Source organism: Cupressus sempervirens, chromosome 1 (assembly GCF_028749045.1).
Source record: "Cupressus sempervirens isolate cs-2001-9-10 chromosome 1, ASM2874904v1, whole genome shotgun sequence".
NCBI lineage: Eukaryota > Viridiplantae > Streptophyta > Pinopsida > Cupressales > Cupressaceae > Cupressus > Cupressus sempervirens.
In genome coordinates this window covers 762,589,063-762,616,433 of record NC_143118.1, presented here as the reverse complement: position 1 = coordinate 762,616,433, position 27,371 = coordinate 762,589,063, and the positions used below count along the sequence as shown (strand labels likewise).

Below are 27,371 nucleotides of genomic sequence, written 5' to 3'. Positions count from 1 at the left end.
AATTGTTGCATATGATGGTGACATCATTTTTGGTAATGATAGTGATAAGATGTGCCAAGATTTCACCTCAAACATGCAAAAGAAATTTGAAATGTCAATGCTAGGTGAGTCATCTTTCCCTCTTGGTTTGCAAAAGGAACCTTTATGTTTTAGACCAAATATTTTAAAAAGTTTACAATGAAAAATTGCAATCCCATATGTACACCTACCATTAATAGTTGCAAATTGAGCAAAGATGGTGACTCTCTTGCAGAAAATCAGACTATGTATAGATCCATTATTGGGATCTTGGTATATCTAACAACCACGAGGCTTGATTATGCAAGCAATTGGCTTAGTAGCACGGTTTTAGTAAGCTTCAAAAGAAAGCCATGTTAATGCACTCAAGAGAATATTGGAAAAAAGAGGGTTATGGATTTCGGATTGTGGTATCCAAGAAGTGAAGATTTTGCCCTTATAGCAAACATAGATGGTGACTAGGCTGGTGGTACTGATGACAGGAGCAACAGTAGTGGATGGAGGTGCATTCTTTCTTGACAATTATTTTGTAGCTTGGCTAAGCAAGAAACAAGCATCAGTTTCACTATCTAAAGAAGACGCAAAATATATCATGGCAGCGTGCACAAGTCTTATGGATAAAAAACAATTGAAACATATCAACGTTGAGTATGAGAATCCACTCCTTGTACAATATGATAATGCATGTGCCATCAACATATCCAAGAATTATGTTATGCACTGAAGAACAAAACATATTCTAATTAATTAAATCATGAGCCCTCATTGGTGCATAATCTGATTAATTAAATCATGAGCCCTCATTGGTGCATAATACAAATAGACTCCTAAATGTATGTACTCTATCCATTGCTCTAATAATAAATACATGAACCCCTTATTTAATAACTGATCAATAATTAATTAAATAATTCTGTCTTTTAATTGTATAGTAATAAATCAATGTGCCATTGTATAAATAAAAATAAAATTCTAATAATCATTAATATTAATATTGGATATATATAATAAATATGTATTATTATTAAATCACCAAATATTATGGTTTAGATGAATTCTATACAATTCACAATAAACGATATCAAGTATTATATCTTAAATGTTTACTAACCCAATGGCTAAATAAAAGGGGTTGTGACTGGCCATTACATTACAAATGACTTGAAGATCATACACAACAAAGGAAGAAACATGAAGAAAAGAAAAAGAAATAAATAAAATGAAGAGAATAATAATAAGGCAGTGGATTATTCAAAAGGAAAACAAGAAAAGAATCATAGGAGAAAATGAAGGAGGAAATGAAGGAGAATATTATAAGAAACATTGAATAACTTAACAAATAAAAAAAATCATCCAATGTGGAAAGAAGGTAAGTATATATCTTTTAGAATTAATTCAATTATAAGACTTGCATGAATTATATATTAACAATAATATGAAATACATCAATGTTATTGTGTAATAAACTTATATTATATAATTAAACAAAGTAACTTAAATATATTGGTGACTATATTCGATAATGGATGTCGATATATATAGCTTTTATATAGTTGATAAATAATTATAATAAGAGGTATAACATAGGAAGGATATAAAAAGGAAAGGAGGTAAATTCTTGCATGTTTGTGGACATCAAACAATACCAAAACCAACATACCACTAAAACATAAGCATATAGTGTTAAAAGGGTCAAACAAGTTAATAAAGGCTAAGTAATAGGACAAAAGCCGACGTTATAGGGTGACCCCGAAGTTATACAATGATCTGTTCTTACTCGCCATTTCTCAATAACATATAGGTCAAGCCATGTTTGAGGTATGTTCTCGCTGCTCACTTTAATTATTAGGCTTGACTATTCAATATTTAAAATGGCAAAACATTAAGTGAATCATCTTATAAAGAGAACTACATTAAAGAAAAATTTCTCTTATTTATATATGGATTATTATATACATTTAAATATAAGCTAATGAATAGAAATGTATATAGGGATCAACATATGTTTTGTTATACATTAATAGAAATGAGTTAGAGATATGTATGAACTATTTTGTACAATAGTTCTATATGCTAAGAATAGAAATATTATATGTGAAGAATATATTTGAATTATATATATGGACCAGGAAACAGCCTCGCCCTGCATCGTATCCTTCAGTTCTTTTCTTTCTTGTTCTTTTTCTTTCTTGCTAGTTCTTTCTACAAACACTATTGGTGCTCCCGTTGTTGGTTGTTGCCTTGTTATACTTTTTCCAATCCATTAGGCCCTTGTGGCCTCTTGTTGAACATTAATATACTTATCTATATAAACACATTCATTCACACACACACACACAGATATATATATATATATATATATTAAGGTATGTATGTATATTTTGTAATAAAAAAAATTAAAATTTCTATAGTTTATTCCTTAATCCCTTACTATTGCCCCAAGAGTTGATAGATGGTGTAATGTAGGGAAATGTGGAGTAAATCTAGAGAATGTATTGGTGTCAAGCCCTATGATAAGTAAATCCATGCTCTCCCTAGGATTGAGTCTAGGAGAGAACTAAGTAATCAATACTTAAACAAGTTAGCAGCTAAATGCATCATGAACTTGGATGCTTATTCAAAAGAACATCTAACATATATTTATGATATAAACATAATAATATATACCAAGTCAATTATTTAATCACTCATTAATACAACCAAGCAGATCAGGAATTTGCTTAAGGGAAGGAGTAACTCAATCACTCTAAGGCAAAGGAATCTCAATATGGGTGAGAACCATGAGAAAGCCTCGAGTAGATTGTCATACTCGAGCAGTAGTAATTCTACCATCCACTTCAGGGTTAGTGATTGGGAGAGGGTTAAGGTATTACACTTAAGTATGTATTATAAAATAGTGTTTATTCCTTGTCCAATTCAAAGGCATACAGACGAATGTAATCATTAGGAATTGGCATTCTCTTAGTAAAGAATGTTATAAGGGGTCCTTCACAAATGCAATCAAAATCCCAAATTAAGAATTTCAAAAAAAATTAAGTAAGGCCCTCTTTGGGGTCATTACAAAATATAATTTCTTTGTGGGATCAAGTACTTGTGCAGCAAGTAAAGTTAGAATAAGTTTCTACAAAGAAAAGGATTGCAAATATTTTCACAAGGCCTCTTCCAAAAGAGACTCGTGAGTTTTGAGTACCTAAAGGATAAATTGGGGGTTAAGTTTTTCTTATCCATTAGCCAAATTTCAACAAAAGCATATGTTTGGGAGGTTGAAGGGGGGGTTGGGGAGGGGAGACTATTCATTGCCTTATACAGTAAGGCCTGAATACTCTTTGCCATTGTTGTCAAAGGGTAGAAGTTTGTCGAAGGGGGAGCATTTCAGTCAGCTAGTTGCATTCGAAGATTGTCATTTGCAGGGTTACCATCAGTGAAAAAGGGGGTTGCTGTTGAATTAAATTATCATTGAGGTCATGTCATTGATTAGACCAACTTCCTTAAGAAAATATTTCAGAAGTGTGTTGTGTGGAAAATAAACATGTAAGCATATTTGGTGTCCCCTCCTATTTGGTTCAGCCCCCCTAAGATGCTGCACCCAGCTTTGGGCAAGATAATAAATAAATAATAAATAAGGTTTATTGTGTTTGGTCAACCTCATTCAGCCCTGAGAAAAGAGTTATTTTAATAAAATTAAATTAGAGTTGCTGGCCGCCCTGGTCCAAGGCTCATAAATGTTGGAAGATAAGGCACTTTGAAGATGTATAAATAAGAAATGTTTGGGAGTCATTTCTGCAACTGTTCATTATATATTTTTCCTATTAAGAGCAGAGAATAAGAGTGTCGATCAGGGATTTTTGAGAGCAGAAGAAAGGGATATCATTGCAGATTCTTTAGAGCAGAAATATGAGATAATATAACAGATTTATGAGAGTACTAACGAGAGCAAAAATTAGATTTGTGAGCTTATATTGAAGATCATAATTCAAACTGAAATAGGATTTTAAGAGAAACGGTTCTGGGCAAATTGAGTGCAATTTTTTGTTAAAAACCTTGAACGAATCTGGGGTAGATCCAACAATATCACAATCATATTACTTTAGTTCCTTCTACTTCAAAAGGTTGGAGACCCTTAGTCAAAGAAAACAAAGTCTCTTGCTGAGTTGGTGCTTAGTGTAGAGGGATTGGTGTCTCTTGTAGGTTGGTGCCTACAAAGTTATAATAAATGTTTTATACAGAAATATTTTGCTGTAGTTTTCTCCCACAAGGGTCTCCATGTAAAATCAGTTCATCTAGTTTTCTAATTTGCTAGATCTTATTCGTGTGGATGTTTTGATTATTGGCTAGGATTGCTAAAGTTACAAATTGAAAAAGTTGTTCTTATATTGATTTAACAACCCCTCTCTAGATAAGAGTGTGCAACTTTCTTCATTTTCATAATTGTTTTTTATAGCTTTCAGAATGGCATAACAATTGGAGTAGTTTCTAGAAATAAACAATTACCTTTACAGAAAGAATACTGAGTATATCTTGAGCAAAGCTATTTTAATATATACTTTCATAATTCTTGCAACTGTCTTGAGTTTGACTTGAGTTCAGTGTTTTCAGATGCTTGGTTGAATTCTGAACTTGAGATCTTAAAACATACTGTGAAAATGGCAGTGGTTATTCAAAAATTGTTTTTCTCTGTAGTAAGAATGGTTGAAATTAGATTTATGCTATCTTTGATCACGATCAATCTAAAATAATTTTCTCTGATTTCCCCTAAAACATTTTCCTTTTCTATATAAATAAATGATACTACACAGATACGCATATTTAGATATTGTTTCCTTTTATGTTTGATTTGTGTGTGAATGGCTCAGGCCCTCTAGGTTGTATCTGGGTAGGATCATTGTGTGTGGCAAGCAACCTAAGCATTGAGTTTCATTTCAGAGATCCTCAAACATGAGTGGTTTACCCTTCTGAACGGCTACAAACCCCTTAGCTGTTGATGTGCACAAAAAGCTTTTCAACACTATTTGTCCATTAAATTCCTTGTGACAGATGGAGTTGTCAAAGATATTTCCAATGCCCAAAACATCTGATTTCTATTGAAAAAATAAAACAATTTGCTAGTGTTCTATGGAGTATCAGAACAGGTTGAAGACCATAAATTTTGGGTACAATGGCTAGCTAAAATAATATTTAATAGCAGAAAATATGAAATATATTTTTTAAAATTGCAATTTATCATTTATGTAAGTAATTAAATATATATATTTGGAAATTAACATCTTCACCATGATCACTAGTTGCTGAAACTCGTTGTGAAGACTCTTGGATGTCTCCTCTATGAAAATCTCTAGTTTCTCTTCCTGCATTCTCTGTAAAGAGGACTTGTTGAAAAAGGAAACCATAAACCTAGCTGCCCTATCAACTGTCACCAGTATTGCAAGTCTTGCATTTAGCCTTTCCATTGTTTGGCTCAAATTCTCCATTTCATTTACCATAGCACTTGTTTGTTCCCTGAAACATGACACACTGCTCAACTGGTTTCCATATTTACTAGATTTCCTATAATTCTCCAAGATTAAAATAACCTGCAAGAGTGTTAATCACTCGCAAATTAAGCGCACTCAAAATTTCCAACCCCGCAGGATAGTAGGAAACCATAAACCATAAACCTAGCTGCCCTATCAACTGTCACCGGTTCTGCAAGTCTTGCATTTAGGCTTTCCAGTGTTTGGCTTAAATGCTCCATTTCATTTACCATAGCACTTGTTTGTTTCCTGAGACATGACACACTGCTCACCTGGTTTCCATATTTAATGGATTTCCTATAATTGTCCAAGATTAAAATAACTTGCAAGAGTGTTGATCACTCACAAATTAAGCGCACATAAAATTCCCAACCCCGCAGGATAGCAGGAAACTGCTCAAATACCACTGTAAAGAACTTCAACCAGTTCTAACTTGAACTCTAGTGATTTGACATTTTGTCAGGCACTTATCATGCAAGCTTTGATACCACTGTATTCAGCTTTTCTAGCTCACACTCAATCTATGCTGAAGACTTCTAGCAAATGTAGATATTGAACATTGGGTTCCTTGTTGATGCTAAAAATGACTTTAACAACAAATGGAACCTCCATATGTTCAAATGCTGCCTTCTGAAAATCATTCAAAGCCCTATGACAAGATATGCTATTCCAAATTAGAGATTCGAACTAGCAAAATTTCCAACGCTATTTCTATAGTGATGATCACGGCCCTTTAATGTGCATTAAAATGGCATCCAATACTAAGTATTATGGCAGGAATATAAACACCTGATGTAGCTGTCCTTTGTCACAATGATTTGCACCAAAACCAGATTGGTTTGCATTCAGCTGATCAGATAACAAACACAGTTCATTGGCATAAGATTCAACTCAAAGTGTTGAAAACCATTGAAGAAAATTCATCATTCCCTCCAATTCAATGCCAAACCCTTGGAATCCATACTTAATCAAATAAGCAATGCTTAATGAAATGATTCAATCCTTTGCAAGGAAATGCATTTGTAACATTTTTAATGCCCAAGCTTCCTCTACACGCTCAACGCCAAGAGTTTTTTGAATACACGTTTCACTCAAATGCCCTTTGCTTTATACTTAGACGCATATTTGAATAATATAACTTATTAACTCCCTTTGGCTCCAAAAAACAACCGCATCATCAATATCATGATATTCTGACACACAAGATCATTGTTTCCTATGCCCAAGATTTAAAACTTTTCAACCTAGTTCCAACGAGCTATGATGCTAAGGTGAACAATGACAATACCAACAAAAATAGCAACCTTAGCGTAGTTAATTAAATAATAATCATAATTGACCCCAGCTTGAAAAAATGAATAAAGAAGCATCAAAATCAAAATCTGACAACACGAGTGATTTTGATGAAGAAAGACAATGAATGAACTTAACAGGATGACTTACTAAAAAAAGACGCCCCCTCCAAGATTCTTGGAGCCCAAAACAAAAGCCAAAAACAAAAACTAAGAGCATCATTCAACTTGTCTAATGCATTTGAGCTCATTTGAACCATCCACTAACTTATTACAAATAGTAAGTTCCACCAAACTGAGCCATAACACTCAACAAGGACCTCTAGTCACCAGTATTAGCCTACAAGGACCCGATAATAAGCTAAATCCATTCACTATCATGGTCATGCTAAAAAGGAGACATTACAATATATCATTCTTGTAAACATTTTTTACCATATAGGGTAAACGGATAGTTATCACATTAAGTGACTAGAATGTACCCAAAACGCAATAGTACTTTATTCATATATGCAGATATACAATCACGATTACAATGATGCTTCATAATTCCATTTGGACGATGTACATATATCTCCCGAAGTGGTGACTCAACTGTCACGCAACCTTTCAGACACTAACTAATCCTGTCAGCTATAGTATAGTTTTGCCAACAACATCATCCCCCCCAAAAGAAAAGTCATCTTTGGACGACAAAATAGAGACAACTAAACTACTAAGTACATCAAGACTCAGAAAAAACTAAGAAAAAGAGGGGTGCATCCCTGGTAGGTCTGGTGTAGAAGATGTCCTTTATGCCCGTAACTCAGTCAGTTGTGCTTACAACTCGTGTACCTACTGCGTTCAGGCATCCAAATCCACCTTAGCCTACATTTGAAGTTCTAATGCTCTCTTCATCATCTCAACTATGTTTCGGAGCTCCACCTCCTTTGCATCTAATTCCCTCTTCACGTCCCCCAACTGAGATACAAATGTTGCCTTCTCTGATTCCTTCTTAGCAATGAGTGTTGCCTGCTCTTTCTCCCAAGCTGCCTATTGTGCGGCCAAACTGGCTTCTACTGCAGCTAATTTGGTAGTTGTCTCCTCTCGAGCCCTCACTATTGCTACTTGATCTACCTCACTCCTTTGTAGAGCATAGTACGCTTCTTGATACACTTGTACTATCTCTCATGTCAGGTTCTCAATTCTGCTCTCTGCTATAGGCTCCTTAGCAGTTCACTCCTAGCGCATCTTTGGGGTCTCTGTGTTCGGCCATCCTCGTGCCTTGAAACATACTAAGAAGGTTGCTAGACAATCAACCCGCATGAATGACAAAACCTACTCTAACTCCTGCACCGCTGCCTCCAAAGCACGTCTTTGTGCTGAAACCACGTCCACTAAGTACGTCTCAACATCCTCCTCTATAGCTGCCAAGAGGTCTGATGATGTGGGGCGCTCCATGGCCATCACTAACTCTACTGCTTCTAACATCCTCTCTATAGTACTCCCTGTCGAAGGTGGGGGTGGTGGCTCAACTACAATAGTAGGATGACTCTTCTCGGGTGGGGTTGGAGGATCCATCACCTGAGATACTTCTCTCATAGGTGACGGCAATGGCACCAAATGTTTATCATACAGGGTAAACAAATAGTTATCGCATTAAGAGACTAGAATGTAATAGAGTAACACAATAGTACTTTATTCATATACGCAAATATACAATCACGATTACAATGATGCTTCATAATTCCATTCAGACGATGTACATATATCTCCCGAAGGGGTGACTCAACCGTCACGTAACCTTTCAGACACTAACTAATCCCGTCGGCTATAGTATAGTTTTACCGACAACAAACACCACATGCATACACAATATATCCCGCACAAAAAAAAAATTTCAAATCTGCCAACCAACCCAACCATACAAAAGTAAAAAACATTGAAGTCATGTTTAGTTGCAAAAAAATTTAAAATTGAGATAAACTTGAACTTGCCAATCAACAATTTATTTGAAAACTATGATTTTAACAAGGAAATATTCACAAACATTGCAGATCCATGACTAATCGCAAATTTTGCTTCTTTATCATTAATTACTAGAGTGAAGAAGCTCATGGAACCAAGTTAATACTGGTCCATAACTCCACTCCATGCTATTTAGACATAGTTGACCAATGCTCTGTTGCTGTGCTAGAATTAGTAAGATTTTGAGATATTCAGAGAAACCTTAATACATGATAAAAACCTCTACTCCTTGTTAAAGGATAGAGATGCCTTTCGATAAAACAAATTGATAGCAAGTTTGCAGGTAAGCTAGCTAATCTAGTACAGCACCAAAGGATTGTATCCATCCAAGTGGACCTTTATTGGTTTGAGAAATTCTAGACTGATATCCCATCAAGGATTTCCTACATTTCAACAGTTGGTAAGATAGGTCCCAGATGTAAACTCAAATTGTTTTATCGGATCTTCAATTCTTTAAGTGGCCAAGAGTTGGTATGATTCCTATGGAATACAGTGACAATTTTCAGACAAAAAATATATTTCCCAGCAATAAAATTCAACCATTTTCTTTGTTCGACTTCAATTCTGTTTAAATTGATCGATAACAAAATCCTTACATAAACAATCAATTTATCACCTAAAAAATATTTGGTGGAACTCATGTATAAATGTAACAAACATAAAAAATTATCTCTATTAGTGAGAAATAAAATGCAAAGGAACATCTCAAAAGCCAATGAAAATACCCATGTTTATTGAACTGCTGAACAATCTTTATTACAGAATCTATAGGAATGGCAAATGCCATTCCGTCAGCACCACGAAGCTTCAATGTGTTGACACCAACCACTTCACCATCAAGATTTACCAATGGTCCACCAGAATTTCCCTGTCACAGTACAGCCAAACATTCAAGTTGATTCAAAGGCCAACATCAGAACAAGAAACTATTGACGAGCACATAATCCACCCAAGAAAGGATCAACACAATTAACTGAAAGTCTGAAATAGGTGTATGAATTTACTGAGCATTCTATTCCAATGAAACCATTGCTTATATGTTTTCCAAATTATGTTGTTGAGAGTAGAACACAGCTTTATTGCTTGTTCGTGCAACATCACCCTAGACATGCAACTCACCCCATATCCATACCCCTCCCATTACCTGCAGACCTGGTCACAAAAGCTAACTACTGAAAGGTAAAACAATCGGAAGAGGAGACAATGATTTCCTTCTAAAGATACAACAAACCTATGGCCACGAACCCAGAGTTTCATAGATAACTCCTCTTACCGACCAAGTCTGAAGAAAGGATCAACATGGTTTTGTCAGATATCATGCCCAAAGAACTTCAAAACACATTTTCCCCTTGGGAAAAATGAAGAGAATGCATGCAGCTTAAAAATGGGGAAGCCTCCAAAAATCAGCTTTCTAAAAGAGATGGAAGATTGACTTGGGCTCAAGGATCCTTTTATGAACTCAAAATGTCAAAAGCTTGAGCTTAGGGAAACTGGAAATCCAGAAGATTGGTGGTGCTGCTCTTGATGCCTACAAAATGTTTGACAGCATTCTTCTCATCAAAAAGAGACAACAAGATTAATCTTCCAAGGAGGATACTTGTTATTAAGAATGTAGGGCTACCTCTACTCCCGTGAGGATAATGGCAAGAAAGAGTTATCCTAAGAGTAAAGGGGATCCACTGGGGAACATATCAAAACCTCAAAGATTAAAACAAATCTTAAGATGTTAAACTGTGTTCTGTGGCATTTTCACTCATAGAGATGGCAAGAAATAATGCATTTATGGGACAGTAGAGGATGGGAGGCCATTTTTAGGGGATAAATTGGATGGTATAAAAAGTAGGAATGTTTTACAAATTAGAAAATTTATAATATACTAATATAGTTATTTATCTACTTGATATATGCAAACTGCTGCCTTGGGGGCAGCTCCCGTTGATTGGGTAGAGTAGAAAAGACAAAGCTTCTATCTGAGAATATTTGAGTGTTACAATGCTATGTCATTTTAGTTGTTCTGTGCATAATGAAAAAGAGATCATCCTTCAGTTCCTGAAGCCTTTCCAATCATTATGAAGTTTGCAACATGGGGTGACAGGCCATAAATCTGCTAGTAAAGACTTGAATGCATTCTTGCAGCCCAGTATTCATCTTCATCAATTCTCTATCAAATATTCCTCGAATGTTTCCCCATATACTCCTATGATCATATACGGAAATGACTGCAACAACCACACTATAGCAGGAGACTTGGATATACATGTTAGCTGCCAGTTTTCCCCCAACCTTCAGTCCCTTATAGTCCCTTATAGGTCTTTGCAAGGACATTGACTTGTTTGAAAGAGATATATTAAACGGTTACTTTCTAATTGGTGGTTGTGTGTCATTAAAATAATGTCAAGCATGGTTTGCATATCAAGTGTCAGCATTTATATCAAATGCCTGCTTAAGTTTATTATTTGTGTTAGTACGATAAGTACCTTGAAATTGTCAGTCTAACCAACATATATCTCTTGGCTGATTGCCCATATATAGTATGATGAGAGTCGGATAGTTATCATGTTGAGAGGTTCTCCCTTTACCTTAGCTAGTTGATATATGCTACAGAAAATCAATAAAGCTACAAACTCTCAACTTAGCGTGTATAACATTTGGTATGGTATGTTCTCTCTTCCGTATTTAGCATTTGTTCTTTATTGATATAATTTTGGGACCACTTATGAATATGCTCAAAAGTTAAAACTGTATTATACAGCTCAGCATGTTATAAAATCAAAATGCATAGACCAGGCTCAAAACCCCACACCAGAATCCAAGATGTACACAAGAAAGATTGGGCAGGAATCCACCTAAATCATTGCATGTCTCAAACAACTGAAAATAATACTTGCAGTAAGCATCATGAGTAATTTGATAATAAAATAATGGACACTTTTGTAGATATGTTTGCTGCATGTTCCCATCACATTTTCCACAGAAAACAAAATGTCTTCATAAATAGGGAAATACCTCATTGACTGGACAATCAGTTTGTAAGTATTCGCTGCGTCCTCCCAGGCCTATCTCACTGCTTTTGCGATCTACACAACTAGAATACCGATATCATATGTGAATATAAAGCATGTACTGAAGTGCCATGCAAAATATAAAGCACGTACTGAAGTGCCATGCAAATTAAGAAAGTTAACAGTTACAGAATCTCACAACAGCCAAACACTGATTCAAGTTTCCGCTATTTGAAAAATAGCAATCAAAAATCTCAAATATGTATTTTTCTTCTGTGATGCCTGGAGAGGTGATGGAATGACAGTGATTGGCTTGTCTCTACCATTTTTCTAACTGGTATATGTTTCTGCATTCATGTTCATTCTTAAGCAAAATGGAACTCAACATTGACTAAAGAAATATTCAGAACAAATCATTTACCAAGGAGTGCTGTTCATCTATTTCCAAGAGTTTTAATAAATTGTTATAAACTATCTGAAAACAGCAAAGAGGCCAATGTTTTTGAAATATAAAGCGACCAAAACAAGGGTGTCGGCCCTTACAAACAAAATGCTGGCAACCAGCACACTACCAGCAAAAACAAACAGGAGACATCACTGTAGCAGAGAACTACCCTAACAACCAAGAAACAACCAGCTAGCAGAGAATTAACCAAACTAAATTAACAGTTATAATAACCATACTATGATTATTCACAAAAAGGATCAAAATTATTTAATTATAGACTTATAAGTCAGATTATTGGTTGGGGAATGGGCAACCACCCCACTATTATATTATGAAAGCTGGTTCATAGCCTTATTAAAAGTATTTCAAACTGCCTTCACAGAGATATACAAAGCATGATCAGCAGACCAGCAGAGTGTGCGAACCTAGCATTCCCTGCTTCTTATCACTCATTCTAGCATCATTCAACCCCATTGACCAAATTCAAGTAGAACATTCTGTAGTTATTTCTTCCTGAATATTACACTATACAATACTTAGCCAAATCTTTTGTAAAAAGCTATTGCTTAATCAAGAATTGGTAGCAAACATCATAGATCATAGTACAGACTCGACAAGTTATGGAATATACAAAAATCAGCTGTCATTTTCCTGGTCACTTGATTGATAAAATGTACCCCTTGGTTGTTGGTGATGGATATAGGTATGCCCAATTGGGTAACTATTTTCTCATATAGAAATCGGGTCATTCTTATCGTCGTGTGGAACTCACCTTGAGTGGTCCCATGAACTCTAGGCCCCATCTTTCAAACAGCACCTGTGATTGGGAACAAAATAATGGCCTAAAATCTCATTTCAATGGTTTGACTGCCCTTTGGCAAGTATCACAACTGAGTACCCACTAATGTGCATCATTGTACAACATTGGCCACCATAGTCTTGTCACTAGAACCTGATGTGTCATTACATTGGGCTCCATGTGCCCTCCTGCTATTCCCTCAACACACTTGGTATTTTTTCCTCCATGACACATCATTGCACCACATGGTCAAGTTCTTGTATAGTAACCCACTAACTAACTAGAATGTTTTACTCTTGGGAGCCATCTTTGTTTGTTCACTTGGTGGCATCTCTAAGGGGAACATGGAAGTAGAGAGGTATTGCCCAATGTGTTTGTACCATGAAGGTAGGCATTCTATGTAATGCTCCCTTTTTAGCATGAGCATGATAGTGTATGGATTTAGCCTAAAACTGGGTCCTTGTATGCTAATACTAGTGATTGAAGGACTTTGTTGAGGGTTATGACTCTATTTGGTGGGACTTACTATATATAGAAAGTCAATGGATGGTCCAGATGTGCTCAAATGAGTTAAAGTTGACTGATGCTCTCAGCTTTTATTTTTGGCTTTTGGTTTGGGCTCCAAGAATCTTGGAGGGAGCATCTATTTTTAGTCAGTCACCTTGTCAAGTTCATTCATTGTCTTTCTTCATCAGGATCATTCATGTGTCATTATGTTTTGATTCTAATGCTTCTTTAGTCATTTTCACAAGACAGGTGAATTATGATTATTATTTGATTAAATATGTTGAGGTTGTTATTTTTTTGGGTATTGTATATTGGCCACCTTAGTGTCATAGCTCATTGGAACCGGGTTGAGAAGTTTTAAATCTTGAGCACATGAAACAATGACCTCATGTGTCATAATATCATAATATTGTTGAAAAGGTTATTTTTGGAGCCAAAGGTAGTTAATAAATTGTATTATTCAAATATGTGCCTAAGTATAAAGCAAAGGGCTTTGGTGAAAGGTGTAACTAAGAAGCTATTAGGTGTCTAGTGTGTTGTTGAAGACTTGGGCTTTGTAAATGTTATAAAATGCCTTCATGAAACAAATTGACCTATTCCATTATAACATCTTTGTTTTGATAATATTGAGCTCCAAGGGTTTCAATGTGAGTTTGGAAGAAATCTAGATTCCTTCCTCAAATTTGTTTGCACTTTGAGCGAGGTTTCATACTACTGAATTCTGAATCATTTACTAAGGATCGAATGATTGAGTATCATTCCATCTGTTGTGATTTGGCAAAGGAGAAGAATAAGTCTGGATGCCATTACTGCAAGGGTTTATACCATAGTTTAAAATTTCAGCAAAATATCACCAATCTAACGATATTTTGCGGAGCACAAGCTTGGTCGGGAATATTGCACCATTAATCGGCAACGAGATATTGAATAAAATCGCGGTGCCAATTTTGGAATATATTGCAGTAAAAGCAAAAAATCGCCGGCAAATATTGTTTAAAAGTCGTCAAGCGGGCCATTTTAGGTTTAAAATATTCATGACCTAGCCTACCGACTCACATTTTTCCGCATTCAAAACTTGATCCCTGCATTTGACAACAATGTCTGACTTCGAGTTACCATGTGATGACATGAATAGGGTCCTTTCAGTTGGCATTCGACAATAGGAAAAGAATCACAGACGGTACCGAGTCTATTGACATTTGCATTGGCATTCGACAATTGGAAAAGAATCATACATACAATCACAAAATAAATTTGTCTACATCGATTTGGATTGGGAAGTATTTGGTAGCTTGCAGACTAGGAGGTTTTTTCTACTTTCCAAGTTTGCTCGATAGTATTTTGGAAATAATCTTTTTAACTTCAATGTATTTTATTTTTAAAAACTTTAATATATTTTATTAAGAATTTTTGTTTAAAACTTAATTTATTTTGTACCAGTAAAATCAAAATATATTTTATTTTGGTAAATAATAAAAAATTATAATTACATAGATAGTGTGTTTTAATTTTTAAATTTCCTCTAATACTATTTTATTATTTATCTATATAATTTAACAATTACTAATAACTTTGATTAATATGTGGTGGATATCTCAAATTATTATATGTTCTACAAATTTGGTGTGTATGTGCATTTTTTAACATATTTTAAGAAATTATATATTTTCAAATGTTTGATAAAAGTGTCGATTTATTGCCGATTTTTTCACCAAGTTTTTGCCAATTCTGAGTTTTTCAAAAATTTTGGATCGGCCGAGATATTGTCGATACAGACTTTTTAAACTATGGTTTATACAACTACAATTAATGTTTAGGTGTGTTGCGGTTAACTGATTGAAGCAATGTTTGGGCTTTACTTACATGTGCGATCATTGCACATTATCAACATGCGAGTTGCGTTTGGTCTCCAACAACGTTACAACTCACTATTGGTAGTGTTTCTCCTTAAGGCTACAAATTATAGAGAGTGGCATGGCATTTTCCTATGCTAGATTTGGCCTAGAGTCTACATTCACCTCTATTGCAACTTGTTTTTCCAACACTATCATCTAAATTGGGTCCTTAATAAATTGAATTATTTGCATTGTAATTAATTTGCAAGTTTGATAATTGCAATTGAGATCATTGTATTGGTGTTCCATATTAGTTTCCATTTGTGTTATTTTAAGAGCGTTTCTATATATTCAAAAACCCAAAAAACAAGAATTGCAAATTTCAAAAGCTCAAAACACAACTAAAACAATTCTTTAGCATAAATTCGGAGTGAGCCAACAGGGTTTCTTACAATTGTATCAGAGCTTGCATGATAAGTGTTTGACAAAATGTCAAACTACTAAAGTTGAAGATAGAACTAGTTGAGGTTCTTTATAGTGGCATTAGAGCTTGTGTGATAAGTCTTTGACAATATGTCAAACCACTAGAATTGAAGTTAGAACCAAATGGGTTCTTTACATGCTATTTGAAATAGGTGGACATTAGGGAGTCCTTGTTCACCCCATAAGTTGATTCTACAGATTTTAACCTGACAGTTGGTCAACAATGACAAGGCTCTTGTTTGGGCCGTACAACAATTGTGAATGTGAATTCTAGCAGTAGTAGAAGCTATTGACTTTCCCTTCCTTGGATGATGGGTTTATTCACCAAGTACATTAGTGCTTCGTGGTCCATTGAAGGGTATGGTGAGGAGATAATGCCAAAATTTCTGAATGGCATACGCCAGGCCCAAAGCTTCCCTTTGTGTTGAACAATAGTTCCTTTCCGCTTTTGATAGTAGTCGGCTTGAAAAATATATTGGCTGGTACACCCCTCTCGTGTCCACTTGTGCTAAGGTGGCCCCAATGGCATAGTTGGAGGCATCTGCATGGACATGGAATTCTTTGTCCTCGTCAGGATAGGCTAGAATTAGTTCACCTACTAGTCTTGACTTCAGTTCTTGGAATGTCGTTTCTTATTTCCTAACCCATGTGAACACTTGACCCTTGCAAGTTTCTCCAATGGTAGTGGAATTTCCACGAACCCTTTCGTAAAGCATTGGTTAGTAGCCCACATGTCCAAGGAAGGGCTTCAGCTCAGTCACGTCCACAAGAATCTCATCTCAATGATTACTTTCACCTTGTCTGGATCAGGTTTTGAGCCTTCTTTTCAAACTATATGCCCAACAAGTTTTCCCTGTGGCGCCAGTCATGCCCTTCAACACTGCTCCATACACTTCCTCAAGGTCGTGAGGTAAATCTCCTTTCTACTATAGACTTACCAATCATCCAAGAATGCTTTAAAATTTCCCACTAACCAAATAATCTTCTATTCTTATGCATCTTTCTTCTTCGATGATTTCAATTGAATGATGGAACTGCCCTATATATCATTTATTGTGAATGAAGGGTTATATTATTGAGATATGTTTGTCCTTAGAGTTACATCCTTTTGTTTTTAATAACCACTACCATTGGTAATCACTAATTATTGCCTGTCTATAATATTCATTATAAACAAGTAATAATATATTAATTGGATATTTATTAGTTTTGTATGTTCATTAAGATAATTGTTAAAATTTATTAATAAATATTAATTTAATTTGTATCAATTGTTTATTTGTTATTTATGTTTACTATAATTTAATATTTACTTCCAAAAGGGAATATTCACATTAATTAGAATCAGACAAATTAACTATTATAGAAGTAGTGGATATAATGTGCAACAGATTTGGAAAGTAGAATATGCAAACTTGAGGGATATCCAAGATAACATAAGATTACATAAGATAGATTTATTAATGTCCAACAAGAGACCACAAAAGGGTCTAAGGGACTGAAAAGCCTACAACAAGGTTGCAAACAGTAGGAGCACCAAATAGTGTCCACAAAAAGAACACAATAGGAAAGCCGAAGATAGAGCAAAAGAAACCTAAGAACTCCTCACAAACGATAAGTAGTCCAGAACAAAAGGGTACAATTTGAGGCCTCTCAAGGAATTGTTGGAGATAGGATAAAGCTGATGTGGATGTTATCTAGCGTAATCTCCGCAAGGTCTCAAAGGTTTGGTGTGTCTTGAAGAATGGCCAAGCGAACCCTTTACCCCGTAGGTAGGAGACCCAAGAGTAAAGGAGGAGGTGATGACCTGGTCTGAAGTATGTATCAACAAGAACTAAAGCTCAAGAGTGTAATCGGGAAGCCACTAGACCTCCTACAGGTAAAGGGCAAGACATCCTTGGTCTGTGTATTTGAGGAAAGATGATAGGTTGAAACACCCTCTAAATAAGCAATTAAACCTCCCCCTGATCTCATAGTAGATGAGGCAATGAAAAACAAAATGGGTCTACGACACCACCTCCCCAAGAGGGTAGAAGTGGAAAATCATGTCCTCTCTATCAATTTCATGATTTGTCTATATGCGAAGCCGATGTCAAACCACCCTAAAGGATCCTAAGGAGATGCGTAAGGCATGAATCTAATGACATGCGAGGTACTAAGGATGAACAATGACCACGTCCTGAAATCCATGTTATGCTCAGCATAGAAGGTCATCCTTGGGTGGACTCACCTTGGAGGGTTACTCCAAGTCATCATGATATACTGTCTATAGATGTTAGACATGACATGCTAATTCAGCTCCTATCGAGATGGAAGGAGCTAAGTGGAAGCATCCAAACTAGAAGGGAGGAGATCAATCACAATCCCAATCGAACCAAGAAGAGTTGAGGCTTGGGCGAACCAACAATGAGCTCTATTAGTCAGGTCGAACCCTGCAACCACCTCAGAAGAGCAATAGATTAGGTAAGAATATTTGTGATGACTTTTAAAGGAGGCCACAAAACCCTAAAGGCAATGGAGAAACCAAACCAAATCAAAGATACTCCGAAACATGAAATGCTAGGCACCAAACTCGGCTAAGATGATATTGTGCGGGGTGGACCGATGACATTTGATAATGCATTAAAGGAGGGTCTGGATTCCCTCAACCAAAGCCTAGCAGACTCCAAGAGAGATGGTCCCCAAACAATAGAGTCATAGAGGACCATCAATCTAACCAAAAAGTCCAAAATGGACATCTTGGTCGAGGTATCCTATAAGTAGTGTCTGAAGCAAAGTCTCTTGAGCATAGCCAAGGAAATAACCCCTTTGTTAACCTGGGGCTGCATAGAAGATGTCGGGCTCAAACGACACCCGAAAAACTCAACCCCAAAGTGAATATAGGAGGAGGTGATCTCAATCTCATTGTCTTGAAAGTAGAAATGGAGACGTGAGGTCTTCAAGTAGTGTAATGGGCACCCTAGAAATGCCCAAGAACTAAACCAACTGCTGGTAGAGATTTTAATGTTTTTGCATAGATTTGAAACCACATAACATGAACAAGAAGGAATTTATGCAAACTGAAGATTGAACTATTGCTGAAATAATATTAGTTTTCAAACTAATAAAATTAAATACATAACAATCCTACTAATTACTCCAACATTATAACATGATATTCTAGTAATGACTTCCCATCTTGCTGCTATAGTAATATGAATAGTGCCACACTACAGTGCTGCTATAGTGAAAAATTGCCTTCAATCAGTCAAAGACCCTCATAAAATCATCCCTCCACAATGGCATAAGTATCGGACAAGGACTGAGAATGATATGAGCGAACACCCAATCTGCCTGTAGCTGGAAATGGGCCCACATTGCCTTTTAATGAAACTGATAGCAATGAACTCCAAAGGCCAAACCCCAAGGGAATGACATCTAGAATGTTACAAGAGAGGATAGACGTCCTCTAATGCCCAGAACAGATCTGTAACTCACACATCTATTTTCTTCTCATATCCAACTTGCCTCACAATAGCCACAAGCTCTCCTTTTATTCATACTTCATAGGGTTGACCACTTTTCACAAGGAATGTGGGATAAATAAAATAAAATAGAATAAAAGGCTAATGGTCACACAACTGGACAGTTGCTAAAGTGGGGACATTACAGTCCGCCCCCTTGAAATGCCCAAGAACTGAACCAACTGCTGGTAGAGATAGAGATTTTAATGTTTTTGCATAGATTTGAAACCACATAACATGAACAAGAAGGAATTTATGCAAACTAAAGATTGAACTATTGTTGAAATAATATAAGTTTTCAAACTAATAAAATTAAATACATAGCAAACTCACTAATTACTCCAACATTATCACATGATATTCTAGTAATGACTTCCCATCTTGCTTTTATAGCAATATGAACAGTGTCATGCTACAATGCTGCTATAGTGAAACACTGCCTTCAATCAGTCCAAAACCCTCATCAAATCATCCCTCCACAATGGAATAAGTATCGGACAAGGAGTGAGAATGATATGAGGGAACACCCAATCTGCTTGTAGCTGTAAATGTGCCCACGCTGCCTGTTAATGAAACTAATAGCAATGAATTCCAAAAGCCAAACCCCAAGGGAATGACGTCTAGAATGGCACAAGAGAGGATAGATGTCCTCTAATGCCTAAAACAGATTTGTAACTCACACATCTATTTTCTTCTCATATCCAACTTTCCTAACAATAGCCACAAGCTCTCCTTTTATTCCTACTTCATAGGGTCAACCACTTTTCACAAGCAATGTGGGATAAATAAAATAAAATAAAATAAAATAAAAGGCTAATGGTCACACAACTGGACAATTGCTAAAGTGGGGACATTACAGTCCGCCCCCTTGAAATGCCCAAGAACTGAACCAACTGCTAGTAGAGATATTAATGTTTTTGCATAGATTTGAAACCACATAACATGAACAAGAAGAAATTTATGCAAATTGAAGATTGAACTACTGCTGAAATAATATTAGTTTTCAAACTAATAAAATTAAATACATAGCAAACTCAATAATTACTCCCGCATTATAACATGATATTCCAGTAATGACTTCCCATCTTGCTACTATAGTAATATGAATAGTGCCGCTACAGTGAAACACTGCCTTCAATCAGTCTAAGACCCTCATAAAATCATCCCTCCACAATGGCATAAGTATCGGACAAGGAGTAAGAATGATATGAGTGAACACCCAATCTGCCTATGGCTGGAAATGCGCCCACACTACCTGTTAATGAAACTGATAGCAATGAATTCCAAAAGCCAAATCCCAAGGGAATGACGTCTAGAATGTCACAAGAGAGGATAGACGTCCTCTAATGCCCAAAATAGATCTATAACTCACACATCTATTTTCTTCGCATATCCAACCTGCCTAACAATAGCCACAAGCTCTCCTATTATTCCTACTTCATAGGGTTGACCACTTTTCACAAGCAATGTAGGATAAATAAAATAAAATAAAAGGCTAATGGTCACACAACTAGACAACTGCTAACGTGGGGACATTACAAGTAGTTAAAGACCATCACTCGAGTCTTGCCTAGGTTCACAACTAACTACCATATATCATAGAAGGAGGCTAAACCATCAACAAATCGTTGAAGTTCCTCTGGGGAAGAGGCCAAAAGGACCACTTCGTCGACAAAGAGAAAAATGGATTCGAAGACCATGTGACAAGTGTGAACATGCTTGAGGTGGCAGAACTAGAGGAGGGAGTATTATCCATTACGCGAATGTAGGACAAAAAACTCACATATCCTAATATAAGTAGAGAAAAGTAAAGGTTGGAAAAAGCTAGGAAGGAGGTCCAAGACATCATAGATACGGAAGGAAAGGTAAGTACTTCTAAACCTTCCTCCACTAAGTCCATCTTGGAAACTAACATCATGAAGCAAGTCCTCGAGGCCTCTATACCAATGAAGATTGGGATCTATTGGATACACAACCTCACTTAAGGGTGGCAATAGCACACAAAAGTAGTACTAAAACCGAAATACAAAAGGAAGAAGTAATTGAAGAGAAGGAGAATAACACTATATTTACCATAGGGATGGGAAGGACACCAATGGTGGTAGAAAAGGAGATAATGGGGTGCAAATTGACCAATACTATTGTGGATGGGGGCTCGGGTGTTAATGTTCTCCCTGAAGAAACCCGGTAGGCACTCGAGAAACCAAGCCTTTGGCCACCCACTTCCAGTTGGTAGAAGCAAATCAACATGGGATCAAACCCATAGGGACTCTAATGGGACAAAAAGTGGTGATTAGGACACAACAGTTCTTCCTAGATTTCATGGTGACCTAGAGAAGAAGGGATACAATGAATTATTAGGAACAACAAAATCCAAGGTTTGAAAGTCAGTGTGGAAACCCGCTTGCACCCTAGCCTAATAGTGTAGATGATCGAGTTCCCTAGATAAGATTGTGTCCAACATAGTGGCATAGAATTTGGTGAGCATATGCCCAACCATGATGGTATTGTAGTTGTCAAGTTTTGAGGCTGACATAGTCTTATGAATCGGTTAGCTAATGTATCATGACCAAGAGTAGGGAAAGTCAGTATAAACCAGTGTTCCAGGACTTTGTGAGTCCGAGGGAAAGGCAGCCTTTCCAAGGAAAATGGCCTCTAGACACTAACTCGGCCAAGCCCTGGCAAAGTTCACGTGGACTCGCCAAGTCCCGAGCCCAGGACTCTCCAGGAATTTTTTATTTTTTTTTATTTTTAGAAAAAAATTAAATATTTTGTTTTAAAGATAGATTTCTGGAAGGTGTTTTTTTTTTAGTGTTTATTAATTCTGAAAATAATGTTGTGATATGTCAAGAATTTATTAAGGATTGAATCTTAAATCTTAAATTTTCAAATTTATGTCTGAAAATCTTGAATATTTTAGCAAATTTAATGTTTAAATCTTCAAATGTCGTTAACCAGGTCATAGCAAATTACACAACTGAATAGACCTGCATCTCAAAATGAAGGATAGTTACCCAAATTGAAGGCTCACTGCCAATATTGGTTACTATGTGGGTTTCATTATGAAGAAGTCGCTTTCAACGTTGTATAGTTTAGTAATGTTGTATAGATATTTTAATATTTACATATATTTGTGTTAGAATTCTATAATGATGTAAATGAGATTTTTTTTTTTAAGACTTATGTGTTCATGAATGTTAGAACTCTCTAGCGTTGTACATAAAGTTATAAACTTTCAGACTTACGTGTATATGTTTTGCTAGCTATGTCCTCGATCATTTTCTTGGCAAAAATTTGTAAGCCAACTATAATTGTTATTAAAAGACTTTTACTGTTAAAAGTTGTGTTTCACCAAGCAAATTGGTAGACATACTTGAGAGCCCTGTTGTTGTCTACAATGCGCACATAAGCTATAACAAACATATTTCTCAATCTCTAAGTCTTCCATGACTTATCTTAGGTGTATTCATAGGAGGGCATAGGCTATTATCAACCTTAGTCTTCTACACTCTAGCTGATATTTTGATATATGTTTTCAACTTTTGATTCCATGGATTCATCTATCGTAGACATTTGACAGTGACACTATGTTTAACTTTATATTATGTTATTTATTTATTTTCCTTCAGAAATTCGTTGTTATACTTATGTGATCTATGCAAAATTGTGTATGAGTGTTAAGTAGCTTCTATTTATCTCAATTATTGTGTATTTGATGTTAATTGACTAAATAATGCATGAAAAAATATTTAAATTTCATGGTTATAAGTAGCTCCAATAGTAAATAATTACATCAAATATTATCACAATGTTACAATACAACTCATCAAGAATATACCATAGGAATCTCTCCATGTTGCATGTCCATTTAGATGCTACTACATGCAACATTGTACATAATAAAATAAAATAATACAATATAAACAATATTATGCAATGTATGCAACACCCATTATCTCAACAATCTATCACTTGTTGTATACATTGCATAGAGTCAATTTGAACCCACATAAATGAACAAGGAAACAATCTCTACTAGCACATCCACCATAAGTACACCATGTGCTCCATCCTAGTACCCACAAAAATATTAAAGTATCCAACATTTCAAACATGAATGATCACAACTCCTATTATGCCACTGCCACCAGATGTACATAGAAATCATCCAAAGAGAAAGTCACCCAACCTATCATATAAGAATCATAAAATCATGTACCAACTCAAATGCCAAACACAAACACCTAATCCTAAGGTAATCACATATATCCGTAGTTGTCAAATATCCATAGCTGAAATAGCACCCAAAACAAGTACCAACCCATCAAACTATCCATACCTCCAAAGTTATACCAAGTGAATCTCACATCATCAACATATCCAATATGTAATCTGCAATCCAAAGCCTCAAGATTGACCTAGCACATATATACCACGAAGCTCCCACAGCAAAAGATAATGTCAAATCTATAACCAATCCACTCAAAACATTTCAAAAAAGTGAATCCATGTCTTAAGGACATCCACAACATATAAACCAATAACCTGTAAGAACAACTCCTATAACAAGTCTCCAACACTCTCTCCCACATTTTCCACAACTAACAAAAGAAAAGAGATAAAGAAATAACCATGTCATCTCTCACATGACATCTGTGAACACAAACTAGTGATCACAAGCTCCAGCCAATCTCAAATCCAATGTAAGTAAAACAAAACATCTAGGAAGATAACCAAGACCAAAGAGAAAACATGTAAATCATAACTTGTATCATGTCCTCCACACACTCTAGATGTAAATTGTACCAAGTAAGATCTCTTTCATAAAACCCCAAACAAAAAGCCACAAAAACACACAAATCATTTCATATAACTAATCATAGATGTAAGCCTCTCATAAGAAGATCAAACTCAAACTATTCCTAAATCAAGGAATAACCATTCCTAATCCAAGGAATATGTCCAATATAAACTATCTCCCAAACTCAACCAACATAACAACATATGAACAAGGAGATAGCCAATGCTAAACAATCTCTCAAATGAAACCTCTAGAACTAACTCATATACCATAGCTCAAGATCTATATCAATGAAAGATGAGCATAAATATAATACACTTGAGAGAAACAATGGGCTATACCTCTCAAGTAGTAAACCGCCAAGTAGACCAAGACTAGGGAATGAGACTGCTCATCAAGATATTCTCCAAAGAAGACTAATCTAAGAACAATCTCCTCTCAAGTCTATATCAGGGGAATGCCACTCGAACTTCCTGCTCAAACCAAACAACTGTCCCAACAAATATGTCTCTAATCACAAGAGAAATCAACATCATATGATTAATAATTAATGTAACGTAGCGATGTCATGAAGTATCCACCAAATGCAACATAGCAATATCATGAAGTATCCAACAAATGATTAATGTACTCAATACAAAGAGACTAAACCAAGATCAATGTCAAAGTTCCAAAACTAAACCAAGATCTACAATAAACAACCTACAAAACCCATATATCTTTCCCTTTCTTTCATGCATTCTCATGGATTCAATCTAAGGTTACAACAATAAAACCATAGTTTTGATACCACCTGTAAGGAGATTTGCAACCAAAAATATTACCGTTTTCACATAGCCCATAATAGATATAAAATAAATATGCAATTAACATCCACATGCAAGACAATAGACAACATACCCACAAAACTTTGTGACATAAGATATACCCTTGGATACCCTCATTGAGAAAAAAACATAGCCTCCAAAAGCATCCGTCACCATGTATTACTTAGCAAAAACATCATTGCAATACAACCATGGAAGCTTGCAAAGCCATAGCCACAACCCAGCAATCCATGTGAACAAGCATGAATCCACACATCTCATGCCATGCTTCCAACCTTTCACAAATGCTCCCTCAGCTAACTTGTCAAGCCTTGCCTTGTTCGGCTTTCCTTTTGTCTTCTTTCCCTTCTTACCAACAACTATAGCCTTGTGGTTCTTATATAGTAGCAAGCTCTCACAAAACCACCAAGTGGTATTACATAAACAATGTGCTACCAAACCCCCATTGACCCACATTTAACATTGAATATTTGATATTTTCCCCAATATTAAACAATTACATCAAATATTATCACAATGTTACAATACAACTCATCAAGAATATTCCATGGGAATCTCTCCATGTTGCACATTCATCTAAATGCTCCTAGGTGCAACATTGTACAAAATAAAATAAAATAATACAATATAAACAATATTATGCAATGTGTGCAACAACCATTATCTCAACATAGGTGACAGTCCTTAGATAATCGCTACAAGACTAGTGTGTCCAGGTCCGACATAGTCAAACAAACTGAATCAAACCCACAATTCGAGAGGGGGTTTGACAGTATCTTCTCTGTGCATTAAAGTACCCCAAAATAATGATGTCTCCCATCGTAGAAAACCAAATAGTGTGATTATATAGGTCCTCAAAAAGGTCACCACTCTTTGTGCTATGAACTACATAGCATGACGAAGCTGACAGGAAATAAGCATTGGGATGGAGATGTCCCTGCAATGTGACGTTAGTCGGCCAATGCGGACCCACATGAATCTAGCGAAGTTGTCAGAATGGACCACGAAACTCGATCTCAACGGGTGGTCACTAACCAAATAGGCAACCCACCAAACCGCTTGACCTCATCCCTGAAATCAGACAACCACTCATAACTAGAGACTCCTAGAAGAGGGCGTACGAGCTCTCATGTATCAGTAACAAGAATATGCCAGCGGAACCAAGGGCATCCTAAAAGCGACGGAACCAAGGGCATCCTAAAAGCGACCAAACAAGGATCACAAAGAGTCATTATCGTTCCAACAGTGGACAAGAAAGGAACCAATGGGAGCCTTTGCCAAATCCAACTGTCATTGGAACTATCATTTGGCCTTATTTGTTGATGTTGATTCCCACCCAAGAGGGGGAGAATCTCGAAAATATACACTGAGATTCATGATAACAACCCACTTCCCACTGCGTCTAGCCTTTGCCACCAGACCTCGTGAATGTCTCAACTCTGCCACCTGTGATCTAGTGAGATCCTCATCAAGAAAGATCTTTGTGTGAAGAGGAAAGAGCTTCCTCCTCGCCCTAAGAGCGCATAAGCAGTCAGCAAATGTGAGAATCTTGAGAGAGTACCATCGTATCTGATTCAAGCCTTGTCGAGTGTAGTGTCTTTAATACCCAATTGATCACTAACCTACAAGGATAGGATTAAAAGGAGGAGGAAGGCCCCAAAACATAAGGTTGAGTTTGTGAGCCCGCCTGACATGCTCATCAACCAACTTGGCCTAGACAAGCTCCTCGACCCCTAAAAGTAGAACCAAACTGGAGTTGTTACAAACAAAGGCGGGAGATTCAAATTGCTTCTCGATCTCAGATTCAAGCAAGGACTATTTGTTGACTAAATCCGCCTATTGATCTTGGATCTCACGAACTTGCACTTTGTTGCCATCCACTAGCTCCCTAAGGTTGGAAGAGGCGTTGTCAAATGAAGAGAGGCCCACACATTGTAATTTTAGCTTAGTGACAACTGAGGATAGGGCCTGAAGCAAGTCTTTAAGGTGCAAATTTTTGGTTTCAAGCTTGGCCATGCGGTTCATGAGCTGTTGGTAGGTAACCGATGGCAGGGGAGAGTCGATGGCATGTCAGTCAAGTCCTGCTAGCCAAAGATAGCCAGTCCCACAAAAGAAATATCAATAAATCCAATCAACTAAAAAGCATCAGAGACAAGGATTAGCATTCAATATAATAAGAGCTGCAAACTCTAAAGCATTTACATCTTTATCGAATATCATACCTCTAAATCAAGGTTTTAATTTGTATCTCATTTAGCTCTAAATCAAAGTGATAATCCATGCCTCGTTGTAGTCGGAATAAAGTAACTATTATGTTTAGTACTTGTTAAAGCTAGTTG

General features: G+C 36.2%; 1 protein-coding gene across 7 annotated transcripts in view; it reads right to left on the bottom strand.

Annotated features, from left to right (window-relative positions):
• The window catches only part of DEG14 (Trypsin family protein with PDZ domain-containing protein), a 213,789-nt gene that overhangs the window by 43,359 nt on the left and 143,059 nt on the right, over positions 1-27,371 (bottom strand). For all 7 annotated transcript variants that reach the window (XR_016353291.1, XM_089789659.1, XM_089789674.1 and 4 more), the window contains 2 exons: positions 11,834-11,912; positions 9,553-9,695 (listed from right to left, as the gene is read on the bottom strand). Coding sequence is in view for 6 of the 7 variants with exons in the window: in XM_089789659.1 (XP_089645785.1) it covers positions 9,553-9,695; positions 11,834-11,912 (222 nt within the window). In the remaining variant the exon portion in view is untranslated. The remainder of the gene's footprint in view (positions 1-9,552; positions 9,696-11,833; positions 11,913-27,371) is intronic.